This window comes from Bubalus kerabau, chromosome 7 (genome assembly GCF_029407905.1).
Source record: "Bubalus kerabau isolate K-KA32 ecotype Philippines breed swamp buffalo chromosome 7, PCC_UOA_SB_1v2, whole genome shotgun sequence".
Classification (NCBI taxonomy): domain Eukaryota; kingdom Metazoa; phylum Chordata; class Mammalia; order Artiodactyla; family Bovidae; genus Bubalus; species Bubalus kerabau.
In genome coordinates, this window is record NC_073630.1 from 64,637,534 (window position 1) to 64,653,512 (window position 15,979).

The following is a 15,979-nucleotide window of genomic DNA, read 5'->3' on the forward strand; positions in this document are numbered from 1 at the left end:
CTGCAGGAAGTGATAAGTGCTGAGGAGAAAATTAAATAGTAATAAAATAAATGATGTAAAAGATAGTGCCAATTACAGTATATATATATCAAATCATTGTGTTGCATATCTTAAACATATAATGTTTTATATCAATTATAGCTCAACAAAACTGAGGGGTAATAAAAAAGAGAGGGTGTCAAGAATAGTCTCTCTGAAGGGGTAGCATTTCAGCTGAGGACTGAGGCATGAAAGAAAAGCAAGAGCCAGCCATGCCAAGATCTTTAGGGTATTCAGGGCAGAGGAAGGGTAGGTAGAAAGGCTAGGGAAGAAAAGCAAACTTGATGTCTAGAAAGAGAAAGAAGAGTGGCCAGCCAGTGTGGTAGAAGGGTAATGAGCAAGGATGAGTGTGGTGTGAGGAGTTGTCCACAGGCGTTATAGGAGGTTGAATTGGGAATAATTATAGAGAAATAATTTTTATTTCACTGTATGAATATTTAGAACCTAAAGAACTTTATATTGAAATTATGCCATAAATTCATTTATGGTACTTAGAAAGTCTTCTGTAGCATTAAGGAGGATTGGGGCATGGAATGAACTATCTGCTTCACAACTTTTCTGTAAGTGATGCTGGTTTAACTTAGTACTGTCTGGGGACATTTGTAACACATGTGGATTTCATAGCTCTGGTAAATGAAAGTAGAAACTGCTATATTTTTCTGCTTTCCCCTCTGAAAGTTGAGCCAAACATTAGCAGAGATGGAAAACACCCTGTTGACACCAGTTACTACTGAAAGCAATAGGTAGAGGGGTGGATCCCAAGAAGAAAATTCTGATGCTTTTTTTTTTAATTGGAGTATAGTTGCTTTACACTGCGGCGTCAGTTTCTGCCGTACAGAAAAGTAAATTGGCCAACATGTACATAGATAATTTTGATACTTTTTCAAATTGTCTTTTTCAAAGTACTCTTTAGCTTTCTTTGTAGGTAATTTTTCTTACTTTTTTTTTTTTTTTTTTGAGAAATAACTTGAGTAGAGAAAGAAAGAAAGAGGGAGAACCTGCAAATGATTACTGGGCGTGTAATTTTGTGAACTGTAATGGGTGCCAGACAACCTTGGTGAGAAATGAAAGCATAATCCAAAAGGGCTTGCAGCAAATATCATTCTAGACAACTGCAGCAACTGGGTGGAAAGGAGGAAGCCTTTGGGTTGCTCCCAAGGATGTCTCTGAAAAATTTAGAAGCGTTTTCACATGGTTGTTATGTGTGAGTCACTCAACAAATGTTTTGTGAGCTCCTAGAGTGTGCCAAGTGTGACTTTTTTTCAGAACTGGGTCACAATTTTAGTCAAAAAATGTTCATTGTCAGTGCAGAAAAAGTCTTATGTTCCCTGTTTTTAAGTTTCTCACCAAAAATTCAAGTCTTTACTAGATTTTTGTTTGCTTTCATCTGGTTTTGTTGTTGTTGTTCAGTTTTTTAAAATCCTAGCAAACACCTAAGCAGTTAATGACATATCATCCCTTCTGTTAATGGGGGGAATAGGAAACATGCTCCTAATCCAATCCAGGTTGGACCACTGCTTCTTGCAATGCGAGTGTCTGTTGATGGTTTATATCCTGGATCTGGACTATGTTGTTTTCCGTTCCTTCCAGTCTCAGTTGGCTTAAAATTGGGCATCTGTTCATTAATCTGTACTTTGGGTCAGAATATGCAGCAGTTAGGTAATCGTGATCTAAATATCTGAAGAAATTCTTGACTAGTTTTTTTAATAGAATTACATTCCCCCTCCCCAACCCCCAACTGAAGTTCTGTGGAAAAAAGAAACGTAGCATTTGTTTTCCTAGTATTTATTTGTTGACATGCTAAAGAAAACTTAGAATAATTTAGAAGAAATTCTTATATTTCACTGTATGAATATTTAGAAAGTACCACCAAGTAGCTTTTTTGTTTATAGTTTGAGAATAAATGTTTCTGTATATTTAAGAATGCGTGTGTGTGTATTTGAACATAGCATGCATATTTTCCTGCTAATGGCTAATTCCCAACACTAATTTATGTCCATAGCAGAAAAGAACAAATATTTGGATAGTATTGCCTCTTCTACATATATTTTTCAGGTCTATTTAATTAAGTAGTTTTAGACCTTTGTTAAAAGTACTTGTATAAAGAAGATTTTGGAAGTGTAGTCAGATTTTAGTTTGACAGTGATATATAACCTAGGCAAAATTTTACTTGAACAGTTCAGCTTTGAGTATACAAATATAAACAGTCCTAGTTTTAAATGGAATTCTTCATTTTCCAGATGTTACAAAACATTCATCTTTCCATGGTGTACTATGGAATTTTAATCCCATCTTATCCTTCCTTATTTTGTTTTCTAAGTAATTTTATTTAGTACCTGAAATTACTAATCGTAGACCTTAAAAATAATATATTCTGATGATTTCATTGTATTTGTTAGCTCTCACATATATCTTAGAGATGTTGAAATGAAGATCACAGTGAAGAAACTGATCGTATTTTCTTTTCCTTTTTCCTAATTAGGAGTCTTGACTATAGTAGGAAGCTGAAAAATGTAAGTGTTTTAGCTTCACTTTCTAAAGCTTTTCTCCTTCTAACATTGGTGGTTCGGGCATAAATTTTACCTCATAAGTTCAGTGCCTCTCGAATGCCTAGCTAGAAAGAATCATTCTTAGAAAACAAGTATATGTGCCTCTGATAGAAAAATTAATGTCAGTGATAGAAATAAAAATGATAGTTTTTTTCTGGGTGGGAGGATGTCTCTTTAATTAGATAAGCGCTCCATCTGAAATAAATGAAAGCTTGCACTCTATTTGTAATTTGGTTTCTTAAACACAGAATGATCTGTCTGAGCACTGACATTACTTCCTTGCTGTGGGTAAGCACAGATGGGGTTATTAAATTAAGCAGTTGGGCAAGTTGTTTTTGGGAAAATATTAGTATAATATAAATACTGTTGACTGTTGTGGGCCTGTACCTTTTGTGTATTTTTTTGCTATTAATCTTTTGAGGTTTTTATTAGTACCTTCCAAAATCATCTTTTTCTAGTTAGATCTTATTTTCCAAGGGCAAGTACATTAGTGCTCTTTTAAGTTTAAATTGAAGAGTGTACGAAATGATCTTCTGTCTATAAAATTTTAAAATTAGCTGTGACCCTCCACTTTTAAAAAAATTTCCAGCGTGCTATTGTATTTGACTGACATTCTCATTCTTACCTCCTTTTTCTTCCTCTGTAAAACCAGGGTTATGTGCATTTTTCATCATACAATTTTAAACAGAAACCCCATAATCTAAAACACAACACAGTCCTGTCTTTTGTTCTCCTATTACACTTTTCAAGAGAGCCTCATACCCTTAGCACACATGAGTTATTTTATGGGCCTAGTTCATGTCCTGACATCTGTAATTGTCTGTACTCCAGAAATTTATTTGTAAGTAATCATTTAAAAAAGAATTTCTGGAAGTTTTGAAGGATTCTTAAACTAACATTTTCCCACAGAGGTAGAAAACCAAATCACATCTTAGCAATGATGCACATAACCATATTTTGGGCCTGTTGCCATCTGGAAGCTTGTACATATATCATGCTGTCCAAAGCATTTTCTGGCCTAGCAAATAGAGGGAGGTACAGTAAATACTTCCCAGCCTAGCTAGAGCATTAAGACCAAATGTGAAAACAAAATCATAGTCTTAGCTTTTCCATAGGCTTGAGATCCCGGTCATTCAACTTTATGGAGCTCATCTTCAGATGACCCCTGTGGGGTTCTGTGGGAAAATCAGTGTAAAGAGAATTCGCTTTTGTGGACAGTTTCTTTGGAAAAACAGGACAGAATTAACTTAGGACTGAAGCTTCAGACCAGTGAATATTCATAGACATTCTTAAACATTCAAACACTTGCTAATTGGCAGTAGTCTTGCCCAGCCCAAAATTTCCCATCTCAGATTAATAGGAATCTAACTAACTATGCCCCAGAGCTAGGTCTCTGCAGAATGTATTCTTCATTACATTGCTGTCCTCTGACTTTAATTAGATATATTTTGTTGATCTTGTTCTGGAAACCACTAATTACGTTTTCTCACTCCTTTGAAAAATTTTTGCTAATGGCCTTAGCAGAACCTCTGTGCCCGCAAGTAGAAATTATGGGCCTTTTAAAAGTACCACTCTTGAAAGGAATTGACAACCTGTTTCATTGCTTGTCTGGGTAAAGACTCCAGAGTTTCTGAAAATTTTTGCTTTCTGGTTTTGAAACCTCATGACATGAAAATAGTTTTGGAATATTTATTTTTCCTTCCTGCTCACATTCTCACAACCAAATTCTTCCTAAAACTAGGGTCTTATTTTCACTGCTGAATCATGTTTGTGTTGACTGACGCAGCATTGGGTTCCTAGTAAAACAATTTTACCTAGAATGGATACCTCATGGAAGGTGGTTTTTGTAAATTAGTGTTTCACATTCTCTCTTCCTGCTTTCCTGTTCAAGGAGCGTTATTGACTTCTTAGTTGAAAAGTAATTCCTTGTGCATGGTTCTGTATCACAGGTACTAGTGACCATTTACTGGCTGGGCAAAGCGGCGAACAGCTGTGCCTCGTACAGTGGGACTACGCTGAACCTGAAGGAATTTGAAGGCTTGCTGGCTCAGATGAGAAAGGTAACTTGGCTTTTCTTCCTCATCCCGTGAGGTTTAGACAAGGTGGGAAAACAACACATTTGCTTGCTTTTAAGATCATTACAGGTCTTCATGATAAAATCGCACAGGCCAAAGATGTCATGTGTCTTACCAACGACAGCTTTGCCCCCTATACCCCACACCTACCTGAAATTTTATTCCCTTCTGAGAATGGGAGGGCTTATCTCTATCCAACTTGAATTCCCAAAGAGCAAATTCAGTCTGTCAGTATATGACTCTGGGTGCCAAAGAGCTCAGTGCCTGCTTTCTTGGGGAAATAATGCCTGAATGAAACAACACAGTATTATACAAAAATGAAGACTTGCTCTGCACTTTGATCCTAAAGGTCATTTTGCTTACCTGTCAGAGCCTTGGTATGGGTGAGGTAACGTTGGCCAAGTTCTTGCCTTGGTCTCTGAAAAATTAGAAACATACTCTTCTAAGATGCATATCTTATGACCATTGCATTTGAATGACCTGAAAATTGGGAAAACATTGTAATAGTGAGAGCTTTGTGTATTTAATTATGAGAAAGACTGACCTAAGGTAGGGATTTGTCCAAGAAAAAGTAGTGTGTTTTGTGTGTGGCTGCCTATGTGTGCCTGTTAAAGATGCAGCAGTAAATAAGAATTCACCCAAAGTACTAAGATATGGCATCACCCGGGAGCAGCCCCACCCAGCAAGCCTCAGTGAGTAGGTAAGACTCATTGGAATCAGTAGCACCCATGGGTTTTGGATAAGACCTGTGGTGCAGCCGAGACAACTAAGGCCTTCCTCCTCTTTCCTCTAACATGAAAACTAAATGCACTCATGAGACCTTGGTGAGAGACAGTCTGTATTTTATAGTTTTGCTTTTAATACTGAAAGCAAGAATTTGCTGCAATTTTCTAACAATTTATTCTTCTTTCCTTAAAGCAAATAGTTCTGACAGTTCTTTGTGTTTGGCTAGAAACAGGCTGGCTCATGAATGTTTAAATGGACAAAGCTTTCATATTGGTCATAACACATATAAACAAAGTCCTTTAAGCTCAATTCCTTGAAAAATAAACACACCGCTCAAACACATTGTTTCTTAGTCTTAACTCTTATTTGTCCTTTAATCTTCATCTCACTCAAAAGAGTTACTTAGGCAAAGTACAAAGGTAAGCTTTAGTCTGGATTTGTGAAATCTAAATGTTTATTGTTTTTTGTTAAATTTGGACTTGGATAATGATAGGTGGATTATCTGTTTTAAACTATTTAAAAGCTCTGCCTCATAGTTTCCCTGCTTGATTCTCTGGAAATGTAATTTCTTCTCATTATTGACATTTCTTACTGCTAGTCTGGCACCTTAAAAATCCGAGCATCTATTGGTCTCTGCAGCTGCAGAGTCTCTCCTGACTTCCATTTCTTTTGAGATAGTTAGTTATTAACAACTTCCTTGAAAGGACCTGCCTTTGTGAACAGCTGTTACCTTTTTAATGAATATAGATGTCACAGGACACAAGGGAGTAGTTAGTATCACTGGACAAAGCATAACAACTAAAAAAAACCAGCTGTGATGCTCCCATATCTCTGTGTAAACTAGAGAGTAACTCACCTGAACTTCACTGGTCTATTTGATAACTGGAAATATTAGATTGTTTTCTCCAGTAGTCATGTATGGATGTGAGAGTTGGACCGTAAAGAAGGCTGACACAGAAGAATTGATGCTTTCAGACTTTGGTGCTGGAGAAGACTCTTCAGAGTCCCGTGGACAACAAGATCAAACCAGTCAGTCCTAAAGGAAATCAACTCTGAATATTCATTGGAATGACTGATGCTGAAGCTGAAGCTCCAATCTTTTGGCCACCTGATATGAAGAACTGACTCATTGGAAAAGATCCTGATGCTGGGGAAATTGAGGGCAGGAGGAGAAGGGGGCTACAGAGGATGAGATAGTTAGATAGCATCACTGACTCAATGGACATGAGTCTGAGAAAACTCTGGGAGATAGCGAAGGACAGGGAAACCTGGTGTGCTGCAGTCCATGGGGTCTCAAAGAGTTGAATACGACTTAGCAACTAAACAACAATAGTGTGTATTATCTCATTTTGTGTATTATCTCATTTTATCAATTAGGATAGAGTTTGGCTGGTAAATGCAGAAAACTCTACCAATGGCTTAGATTAAATAGAGTCTTATGTCAAACTCCCATAAGTAAGATCTGGACATGAGCTGTCCAGGACTGGTGTGGAGGTTCTGTGACTGGCTGGGGCCTACTGTCCTTTTACTCCATGATCCTCAGCTCATAGCCTTTTGATCCAAGGTAGCCATGCAAGCTTTAGCCTTCACGTCCTCCTCTTAACCAAGAGAAATCAGGGATGAGAAGAAGAAAGCTCTGTGCCTTACTTTCAAGACACTTCTGGGAAGTCATGCACTACACTTCTGCTCACATCCTGTTGACTTAAACTTGGTCACATATCCATTGCTAGCTGCAAGGAAAGACTTGAGAAAAGTAGATTTTATTTCATCTAAAAACTGCATGTGGACTTTGCTGGTGGCTCAGGGGTAAAGAATTTGCCTGCCAATGCAGAAGACATGGGCTCGATCCCTGATCTGGGAAAATCCCACGTGTTGTGAAGCCTGGGAGCTACAACTACTGAGCCTAGGTGTCACGGCTACTGAAGCCCGCATGCCCTAGAGCCATGCTCCACACAAGAGAAGCCGCTGCGATGAGAAGCCTGTGCATTGCAACTGGAGAGTAGCCCCTGCTCACCACAACTAGAGAAAAGCTCACGCAGCAACAAAGATCCAGCACAGCCAATAAATAAAACATTACAATGTCCTGCCTCCCACTAAAAAATAAAAAGCAGATTGTGGGTATTTTCACTGGAAGAGAACTGGAAAACAGATACTGAGAGACAACTGGAATCTCTTCTGCATATACTCAAGCTGAAGTAGATTTGAAATTTAAAGCTTTTCTTTCACAAAGGCTGCTGCTGCTGCTGTCGCTTCAGTCGTGTCCGACTCTGTGTGACCCCATAGACAGCAGCCCACCAGGCTCCACCGTCCCTGGGATTCTCCAGGCAAGAACACTGGAGTGGGTTGCCATTGCCATTTCCTTCTCCAGTACATGAAAGTGAAAAGTGAAAGTGAAGTCACTCAGTCGTGTCCGACTCTTAGTGACCCCAAGGACTGCAGCCTACTAGGCTCCTCCATCCATGGGATTTTCCAGGCAAGAGTACTGGAATGGGATGCCATTGCCTTCTCTGTTCACAAAGGCAATTTATTTCATATTCATTTAATTTGTATTCATGAAATTTATTTTGTATTCATTTTTTTCTAATAGGAGAAATGTGCAAAAAATGATTAACTATGGTACAACTTGTTCTATAGTGCACTAATTACATGTGGAGCCCTTAACATAAGTGTCTGAACACATAGGTGTTCATAGTAGGTTGCTATTGCGTTAGACAGTAAAGGTCTCTGAAGACATGGTGATAATGGCCTTTCACTGGGCCTGGATATGTCAGAGGTCTTCCAAAGGAGGGGATGCCTAAGCTAAACCAACGGGAGTTATGAATAGTGAGATTAAAGGAAGAGCCGAGGGGATGAGGGTGGCCCTAGAGATCTCAGGGTCTGGAACTATGTTGACCTTCTAGGTTCTTTCTCTCTCTCTCTTTCTCTCATCTCTTCCTGTCTGTCTTTGAATTCATCCTTTCCTCCTATAGTTAGACATTCTGCCATAGCAGAGACTATGGCCAAAAACAGAATTCTCTGCTTCTAGCTCCTTGCCCAGAAAGGCAAGGAATTCTCCTCCCTGGCCCCGGTTGAAAATTCCTGGGGTGTCCTCTGGCCCAGTGTGGGTGCTATTTCTGAGCTAGTCAGTGTGACCAGGAGCAAGGTATACCATGATTGGCCCAAACTACTCCTGTTTCAGATGGTGAGGGGTATTAGCAGAACATGGGGATAGAGGGGGGAGCTGGATAAGCCAACAAATATAAGACCTCGCCCTAGATGACAGCCATCATCAACTTCTCTTCCCGTAATCTGCTTTATTTTTTCATGATACATACAGTCCAACTTTGTCTTCATTTATTGGTGTTTCTGTTTGCTTTTTTTCTTCCCTGCTAGAGTGTAGGGCCCAAGATGGACAGGGTGTTTCTCGAATTTGCATAACATTGTGTCCCCAGAACTGAGACAGTGCTTGGCACATAGAAGATGCTTGGTCAGTATCTGTGGAATGAATAACTTCCCAACCAGAGCGTGGTGGGTGGAGACAGCTCATCAGGCTGAAAAAGTAGAACCTAAAACACTCCAGAATAGAATTTAACTGCCTTATAAATCAAAAGAAGCAGAAAATGGTGAGTAGTAAAACAGAGGTGTCTGGAGTTTCTCAGAAAGCGTAAGTCATTCACCACCCCTAGCTGGTTCTCATTATCTCTGACTAAGGAGGATAAGAAGAGGACAGATGAGTGAAATAATCCAAAAATATTGTGGAAGCTAGTAGTTCCCACCCCATTCATTAACACACTTTTACTGGAACAACCGACAGTTAGCACACTGGAGAGCCTTAAGTCTTATCCCTTCCCCTTGGAGTGCTCTCTGCAGAAGACAGGAGGCAGCTACTGGGCAGCTAGATGGGAAGCATAGACAACATAATAGATGTGAAGAAAGGAGCATATAGACTGTGCAAGCCTTTGTGTTGTTCATATCTTCTAACCCTTCTTGCAAAGCTTGCCTTTGAGTGACTTGATGGAATCCAATAAAATTGTTCATCCTGCTAACATCCACATCTTTGTTTCCAATCTCTTGCTTCGCCCTGAGGTTTCTATGGCCAAGGATGGCCGCAGGTGGCCTGGTTTACATTTGTCAAGCTGCCGTTCAGCTTCCAGCTCTCACTTGATCCAAGGTTTTACTCTTGGCTTTCTATGAAGTCATGAACAGAATGGCCTTTTTATTTTTCTTTCCCATAACTACCTGTGAGAAAGTAGCTGAAGCTCCAAGAAGCATGTTGAATTTTGGGTTTTTTTCCTTTCTTTTCTCCTGTGGTTTGTAGGGTAGGGTAGGGGAGACATTTGGGTATCTGGGAAAGGTTTCCTGATATTTGTTGTTGTTCAGTCACTAAGTCATGTCCAACTCTTTGTGATCCCAGGCACTACAGCACGCCAGGCTTCTCTGTCCTCCACTATCTCCCAGAGTTTGCTCAAAATATGTCCATTGAGTCAGTGATGCTATCTAACCATCTCATCCTCTGTAGCCCCCTTCTCCTCCTGCCCTCAGTCTTTCCCAGCATCAGAATTTTTCCAATGAGTCGGCTCTACGCATCAGGTAGCCAATGTATTGGAGCTTCAGCTTCAGCATCAGTCCTTCCAATGAATATTCAGGGTGATTTCCTTTAGGATTGACTGGTTTGATCTCCTTGCAGTCCAAGGGACTCTCAAGAGTCTTCTCCAGCACCACAGTTTGAAAGCATCAATTCTTCGGCACTCAGCCTCCTGTATGGTCCAGCTCTCACATCCACACATGACTACTGGAAAAACCAGAGCTGTGACTATACGGACCCTGGTCGGCAATGTGATGTCTCCTTTTTTAATACACTGTCTAGGTTTGTCTTAGCTTTCCTAGAGACCAAGTGTCTTTTAAATTTCATGGCTGCAGTCACTGCCCACAGTGATTTTGGAGCCCAAGAAAATAAAATCTGACACTATTTTCTTGAAAATCCAGTTTTGTAATGCTGTACCAAGCAGCTTGTAAAATTTGTGTCATTTCTAGATGTGGGCTTCCTAAGTGTTTGTCCTCCCTGATGGGAAATTGGGCCCAAGGCATCTAGTTATGGGATATAAATGGAGAAGGAGATAGAAGAATATCAGTGTTTATATAAGATTATGTCCTTAACTGCACTTATAAATTGTGTATGATTTATATATTGACATTTACATGCCAAATGAATGCATAGCTAACATTTTTTGAGTACTTAAGCATCAGGCATTTTTCTGAATGCTTTCCATGTAGTAATACATTTAACCCTCCCAGCAACCCTATGAGATAAATATTATTTGCTCCATTTTACTGATGAGAAAACTGAAATTGGCCAAGGTCAAATAACTAGCCCAAGGTCAGACAGCTGACAACGGGTGGAGCCAGGATTTAAACTGTTAGCTGAGCTTCCAAGACCATGCTTTTTACCTGCTCTAAACTGTTTCTTGCAGCAGGTATAGGTTGGGAATCGAGGCATAAACAGCATTTAGTGAGGGGCACTATCCAGGTTAGCATCATCCAGTGTAAGCATGGGTCTTCCCAGATGGTACTAGTGGTAAAGACCTGCCTGCCAATGCAGGAGACATGAGACACAGGTTCCATCCCTAGGTTGGGAAGATCCCCTGGAGAAGGGCACGGCAACCCACTCCAGTATTCTTGCTGGGAGAACCCCATGGACAGAGGAGTCTGGTGGTCTGTAGTCTATAGGGTTGCAGAGAGTCAGACACGACTGAAGCGATTTAGCATGCCGGCATAAGCAGGCAGTAAGTATACAGCAGTTGGAAGAGGTGATGCCGATGATGACAGGTGTCACTTACTGAAGTTCATCAGATGTTGTCGTCAGCTTTTGCCATTTGGTAGTTGGAGACAGAGTCCTTTGTCAGAATCACAGCTTGGCTGATTACTGCGTGACCTCAGTCAAGTTACTCAAACTCTCTGATTCTTTTCTATAAAATAGGGACAACCCCAACGACATCACTGGGGAGTAGGTTGTGTGGATTGAATAATAGAGCCTACAAAAAGCATCAAGCACAGAGTAAGTGTTCAATAACAGTAGCCATTTGGCCTGTTCTCAGTGGATAAATAATCCAAGATAATTACTTGCATTTCCAAAGAAATTAAATGCAAAACCGTATCCAATTTAGATATATAATTTTCAGTTAGTCATGAGTTCTTCCTTTTCCTGCTAAAAGTCAGGCCTGGCTTTTGTACAAGTCCTGGTTAACTTTTGACCTACAAGTAAACTACCTTCATTTCCATAACTGGAATTTCTGCCTTCCTCCAGAGGGTCATGTCAGCTGAACTCACCCAGGCCATGTTCAGGTCCTCACTGTGGCGGCTGCACGGCTGCAGTGCCCCTCTCCACACTTCCCCTTCCGCTCTCGCTCACTCGGAGTCCTGATGCAACATGTGTGTGTGCCTTGTGAATGACAGGCACTCTGTCCCCCCAGAGGGCCCTCCACTGGGGAGAGTCAGAGGATCTAACTAAAGTCAGAGTCAGAGGTTATAACTGATAGAAGCCGCTGGACACAGTTCCTACAAAGACACTGGCTGTGGTGTGCATATAAGTCAGTGTAGACAGTGTTTAAAAATTGCTAACATGGAGTATATTTGTTTTTTTCCTTTCTATGGGGAATGTGGAGGGCACCTGCCTGAGCATCCCAGGAAATCTGCAGTGGGACCTTCCAGTCTTTGTGGATGTCATTCACAGCCCTGATGTTAAGCAACAGTCTGGGAGAGATTAAACTGAGGTTTATCTTTGAGTGACTGGAGTTATTTCTGTTTTCGTCAGCTTGGACTCTTGTAATTAATGCTAAGACACTGGCGGGAACAAGGCTTTTATTATAATATGAGGGTGAGGATGGCTTTGACTGACCTTTCTTCTGCTGGAGTTTCAGTGTTTTAGTATGTGCTGCTTGCGCTGGAAAGAATTTATAATCACAGGCTGTCAAAGACAGCCATTGTTTTCACTGCTCTGAACATGTGGGTCAGCCGCAAGTGCTTTCAGCTCCCCCAGCGCCAAGAGCTGGCCGAGAGCGAGAGCATGCCTGGATTCTTCTGAAGCATCAGGAAAAGCATTTTGCATATTTTTCACTCCTTTTTTTTTTTTTTTTAACTTTTTGCCCCAGAAAAGACAGCTCCCTTTCAGAGCAGGAATTTCCCTTCAAGGTAGCAGAAGATGGAGCATACTGCTCCACGATTTTATGAAACTGATTCTGCTGCAAAAACAAATGCTGTGTGCCTTAGCCAGACAGCATAAACAGAAGCAGTTGGGGCTGGGTCCCGGAACAGACATGCAGTTATGGATCCCGAAAGACGGGTCAAGGTTAAGGTTTTCATTTTTCTTTTCATCTTTTATTGTATTCTTGTGAATCCAAACTTTATCTTTTATTCTTAATTTCTCAATTTTTTTTTTTAAACATTGTGGACTACGAGATGTCTGGGGATTTTTTTTTTTTAATATGTGTGATTTTCTGATTGAGAAAGTTGTAGCAGGGAAGGATTGAAGAATGAAATGTTGACTTGCAGATGATAATCAATGTGATAACCGCTTGCTGTAGCCTTTCCACAGTGATTCTATATGCAGGATTTTTTGGAGACTGCTGGGGACTGATTTTCCTGATATCCATAGGCTCTATGTCTGTTGCAGTAATGTCTGTAATCCTTTTGTTTTCTTCTTGAACAGGAGACTGATGACATTGAAAGCCCTAAACGTAGTATTCGAGACAGTGGCTACATCGACTGCTGGGACTCCGAGCGCAGCGACTCCCTCTCTCCCCCTCGACACGGCAGAGATGATTCCTTCGACAGCCTGGATTCCTTTGGCTCCCGTTCCCGGCAGACTCCTTCGCCAGATGTAGTCCTCAGGGGAAGCAGTGATGGTAGGTTGGAGCCTTAATAAACTGCACTTCTTAGAATCAAACACTAACAAAAGCTGCCTTGTTCCCAGCCGAGAGATTGGCACCGGGAAGGCGGACTCCATACTTACCTTGCGGTAACTCTAAACTGGTAGGAAAAAAAAAAATCTCTTAATGTTGTTTTTTGGTGGTCCTTAGAATTTGGGTTGCCTTTGCCAGCAGTTGGTTTGAACATTGCCTCAGTGAGCATATCTTCTGTTGGAAAATGTGTTACATCATTCCTCCCTGGGTCTCAGTGAATCAAGACGCTGTACAGACCATTAGCTCATAAAGTGTGCTGGAGGTTTATATGTTCCAGGTACGAGGAAGGGAAATGCTTGAGTGAGTACCACACTGTATAAGTGAAAATGGATCAACTTCCAGCAAACTGGAAACACACTGCACACACTTACGACAGCTCTGAAGCTTGGGACTGTGAAGCTTTAATTGGCATGGTTTTGCCAATATTAGATGCTTATAACTGACCGTTGACTAGAGCGATGCAGGTGGTCCTTAATGTATTGAACACAACCCAGACTGCTTGTTTCTTCAGAGGCTGGGTTTCATTTAAATCTCCTGGATTTTATATCACCTGAAAGGAATGATCATTTTTCTTTACAAAAATGTATGGGCATGCAACCTGATGTAAATTTAATGCATATTTTTTCAGAAGCTGTTTACCTTACTTATCTTGTGCCTTTGTGCTTTTATTAATAAGAAGGGAAGATAGCTTGGCTCTGCATGTATAAACTTGGAGAAAGACTCTCAGGGGAATTCTTTTATTTGTGTCTATTTCTTTTTACTAGAAAAATAATTAGCTTCTGATTGAAGCTAATATTTCTAGAGACTTTAAGTCTTCTGTCTGAGATGAAAATTTTATTTTATAGCTAAAAGACCCCTTCCAGTTATAAAATTCTATGTCACCAAAGTACTTGGGTATTTAATATGCCCAGGTCCTGAGTTCATTACTCGACCTCTGGTATCTCATTTAATGCTTAGCACAGATTATGAGATACCCAGTATGTGAGTTAGTTCTCTCACAGGGCTATGAAACACTCCTTAGCCATATTTTACAGATGAATCTTAGGTTAAGAAACCATCCTAACATTGTAAGTGCCCCCAATCACTGTAAGTAGCGTGACAACGTTAGCCTCGAGAAGTGTGAGTCCAAAGCTTATACCCTAAAGCTTAATTTACTCACACGTCTTTCTGTTTGCTTAATAGATTTTTCAGATTCTAGCATGACTGAACTAATGCTTTTGTTTAGTACTTAAACTTGCCAGCAAATAGATTAGCCTCAGGGCCATACCGTATGTGACTCCTAAAGAATTCCATGGTGCATTGTGAACTGCTTGAAAAACATTTCTACAATTTTACATGACATCGTAAGTCCCACCCACAGTATTAGAAGTTACAATACCAACTGCATGATCTAATTGAACTTTAACATAACTGAAAGGGAGATTTGCTTTCATGAAACATATCATAACTAAACTATTGCATTCATATTATTTTGATTGTTTTAAAGAATTATCATTGTCTCATCCTGGTTTCTAATAACTGGTAATGTGGATCCTTTATTCTGTCACCAGCTTTGAGGGATTCGGAGCTTATAATGGGCCACATCTTGAAGGGATTTGAGATGGTAATTACTAATATTGTACTAATATGTGCTGAGGCATAATTTCATTGGCAACAATTAAGATTGATAAGCCAGAGTCTTTTCATAAGTTTTTCCCATGTAGAGAAAAACATGAAATTGAGCTTCACAAAACACCGTCCGTGAAAGAGCATCTTAACACACAGATTTCACCAATCAGCCTGATACCTTCAGGCTCATATTCTTGTAAACTAATCAAGACCTAATGAGGTTTTAAAGAAAAACAACACTTTTTATCTGCCTTTAAAACTGTGGTATAATTTTATCCAAATTGATGTTGTATTTCATTAAAGTTTATGGTATATTTTTAAGTGATGTAATCAAGAAGATTGCTAGTGCTAATAAACACTTCCAAATTTAGAAGAACTTTTTTTTTTTTTAATTCTTGAAAATTTACTTCCTAGGACTCATAATCAACTAAGGAAAGTCTTACCATGAAATTTTCCAGCTCCTTATTGGGTTGAGAGAGAGTTTTCATTTTATTATTACTGAGGCCCACAGACCCATTCAGTAGGGACAGTCAAGAGCCACACACATAAGAGGTGCCGTGATTCTGTGGGTTGGACACAAGAGCCACCTGGTAAGGAAGCTGTGGGTCACCAGGGTCAATTCAGCCACTCTGTCTTGCTTGACAGGTACCCAGTTCCTCCCTCGCTTTCACTGACATGCCTTCTGAGGCGAGCTCCACTGAAGAGGAAATACAAAATCTTCCACTTGGGTGCTTTTAAAATTAAGAACATGTTTTATAAACATAATGCATTTTGTTAAATGAATATTCTTATCTCTTATATAAAAGGTTAGTTAAGGGAGAGACATAAGGAATGAGAGAAATTAAAGTGCTGGAGGAAGATGAAAAAGCAAAGGGTTGGTGGTATATATGGTCAAGTAAAAGGGAAAGTTTGTCGCTCAGTCATGTCTGACTCTTGGCAATCCCTGCCCGGCTCCTCTGTCCATGGAATTCTCTAGGCAAGAGTACTGGAGTGGGTTGCCATTTCCTTCTCCATGGGATCGATCATCCCTACCAAGGGATTGAAC

The 15,979-nt window shown here is 40.1% G+C and overlaps 1 protein-coding gene across 19 annotated transcripts in view; it reads left to right on the plus strand.

The window, feature by feature from the left end:
• LIMCH1 (LIM and calponin homology domains 1) overlaps positions 1 to 15,979 on the plus strand; it is a 348,742-nt gene that overhangs the window by 251,770 nt on the left and 80,993 nt on the right. For all 19 annotated transcript variants that reach the window (XM_055588395.1, XM_055588396.1, XM_055588397.1 and 16 more), the window contains 3 exons: positions 2,522 to 2,552; positions 4,538 to 4,648; positions 13,074 to 13,269. In XM_055588395.1, the coding sequence (XP_055444370.1) occupies positions 2,522 to 2,552; positions 4,538 to 4,648; positions 13,074 to 13,269 (338 nt within the window). The remainder of the gene's footprint in view (positions 1 to 2,521; positions 2,553 to 4,537; positions 4,649 to 13,073; positions 13,270 to 15,979) is intronic.